This window comes from Arachis ipaensis, chromosome B06 (genome assembly GCF_000816755.2).
Source record: "Arachis ipaensis cultivar K30076 chromosome B06, Araip1.1, whole genome shotgun sequence".
In the NCBI taxonomy this organism is placed as follows: domain Eukaryota; kingdom Viridiplantae; phylum Streptophyta; class Magnoliopsida; order Fabales; family Fabaceae; genus Arachis; species Arachis ipaensis.
Window position 1 is genome coordinate 120,986,225 of NC_029790.2, and position 2,049 is coordinate 120,988,273.

The window sequence follows — 2,049 nt, forward strand, 5'->3', positions numbered from 1 at the left end:
ACATTAATTAATTTTTAAAATTATTTTTTATATTTATATCTATTATAGTATTTTTAAATTTTAAAAATTATTTTACTAAATGTAATTATTATTATTTATATTTATTAAAAATTAATTTTAATTTAATTTATTAAATATAGATGCTATAATTTTTTAAAAATAAAAAATTTTACCAAATCAAGTTTTAGTGTGTTTGGTGAAAATTGAGTTTTAGGCTTTTAGCATAACCATTTTTAAACGGATATAAGAAGGAAAAAGAAAATAATAAAGGGCGGCGTACTAATTATTTACGCCTCTTAAAATCTAAAACAGAATCAAATTGGAAACAAACCGTCAACAATAATAATTGAACACGCATATGTATCTTAATAAGTTCATATTATGTGAAATTAGTTTTCGCGATAATAACCAGCATTTTCCACACATATTAACGTAATTAAACTTTACTTAAAAATAATTAATCATCTCACGAACATATTAAGGATAACACATACACTTCAAATTAAATCTAGCAAATACAATGCAGTATGAATATGATGCATACATTACACTATATCTTATATATTCGGAGAAATAAAAAAGGTGTACTGTATAGTACTTATAAATAACACACGTTTTAATTTTATAAAAAATTGAGTTTTATTTTTTAATATTTATATTTAGATAAGTTAGACAAAAATTTTATAGGCACCGTAGAATTATCCAAATAAACGATCGCTAATTATTGAACATTATATTGTACTAAGTAGGTAAAATATATTTATTGTTAAAGTAATTTATGTAAATTGGCACATGTTACATGCATGATAGGCAAATAAAGAGTAGTAATTTAATAATAATAATATAGTAGGGTATTTATTGTGTGCACTTACCACTAATATTCCATGCTGAAGTATCACTGCCTGCTTCGTCTGATTATTCCCATTGCCACTTCTACCTTCTGGGATTCTTTGGACGCTAAGAATGTACCCATCTGCAGTAGTAACCTGAGGGAAAAAAAAAGAAAAAAAAAGATGATATAATCCAATTAACATTTACCAAATATAGTAGTTTCTTTCAAGTTAATAAATAACCTTTATGTCTCCCACAATTTTAACATAACCATCACAATTCACAAATATACACTACAAAACAAATTAATCTGTTGATGACATATTTGACTAAATTTGTATTTATTAATTTTCAATTATCAACTTCGGTATGTGAATTTTCCCCCTTTACAAGGGATATTGAATAACGTTGCTACTTATAAAAAATGTCACCTAAAATTATCTAAGAGCTTTGCAAGGTCATTATATGTCTAATCTATCGTCGTATCGATCCTATTCTATAAGCAACGTTTTTCATATGCATGCGTTGCCTTTGTGGTAGTGTAGATTAACATGTGTGTTTTTTAAGGTCTCTGTTGTGGTTTTCTTACTTGAAGTTCCTGGCACTTGTAACCATGAATAACAACAGAAGAGGCGCATATGCCATCATCACCCAAGAGAGAAGGAGGAAAGGTAGTAGCACCGTTTTTTCTACCTAAGGAGGCACGGCTAGAACCCTGTGCTACGCGAAGCACAGAAGATGAAAAGAATAATAAAAGGTACAGGGTATTAGCCAAGAGAGACATAATAATAATAACTGTTTATTATTTTATGTCAATGAAGGTGTGGGGATAATTGAGTAGTAGTAATGTTGCGTTTATTTATAGAGAGAGAGAGAGAGAAAGGGAGGAGGTGTGTGAAATAATGAAAGAGAAGTTAGGAGGAGAGAGGAATGGAAAAACAGAGCTGGTTTCTGATTCTCATGTGTTTTCCTCTCTTTACAGGGTTTTTTTTAGGGTCTAAAAAGATATGGTTTTCTCTTTTCTTTGGACATTTTGGGAAGTCATTGAGGGGTCCACTATTATTTGGAGCTTCTTCCTTACTGCTTTTGGTAAGTAACAAACTAACAATGAGTTGATTAGATTCGAGTTTAAGGATTGGATTGGTTCTGACAACATTGCAAAATATTAAGAATCAAAAATAAAAAATAAAGATATAAAAATTAATGTTTATAAATTTT

At 28.6% G+C, this 2,049-nt stretch overlaps 1 protein-coding gene across 2 annotated transcripts in view; it reads right to left on the reverse strand.

Annotated features, from left to right (window-relative positions):
- The window catches only part of LOC107648418 (triacylglycerol lipase 2), an 8,608-nt gene extending 6,825 nt beyond the window's left edge, over positions 1-1,783 (reverse strand). For both annotated transcript variants that reach the window (XM_021104897.1, XM_016352289.2), the window contains exons 1-2: positions 1,421-1,783; positions 873-986 (exon numbers count right to left, since the gene is read on the reverse strand). In XM_021104897.1, coding sequence (XP_020960556.1) covers positions 873-986; positions 1,421-1,615 — 309 coding nt within the window. In that variant the 5' untranslated portion in view covers positions 1,616-1,783. The remainder of the gene's footprint in view (positions 1-872; positions 987-1,420) is intronic.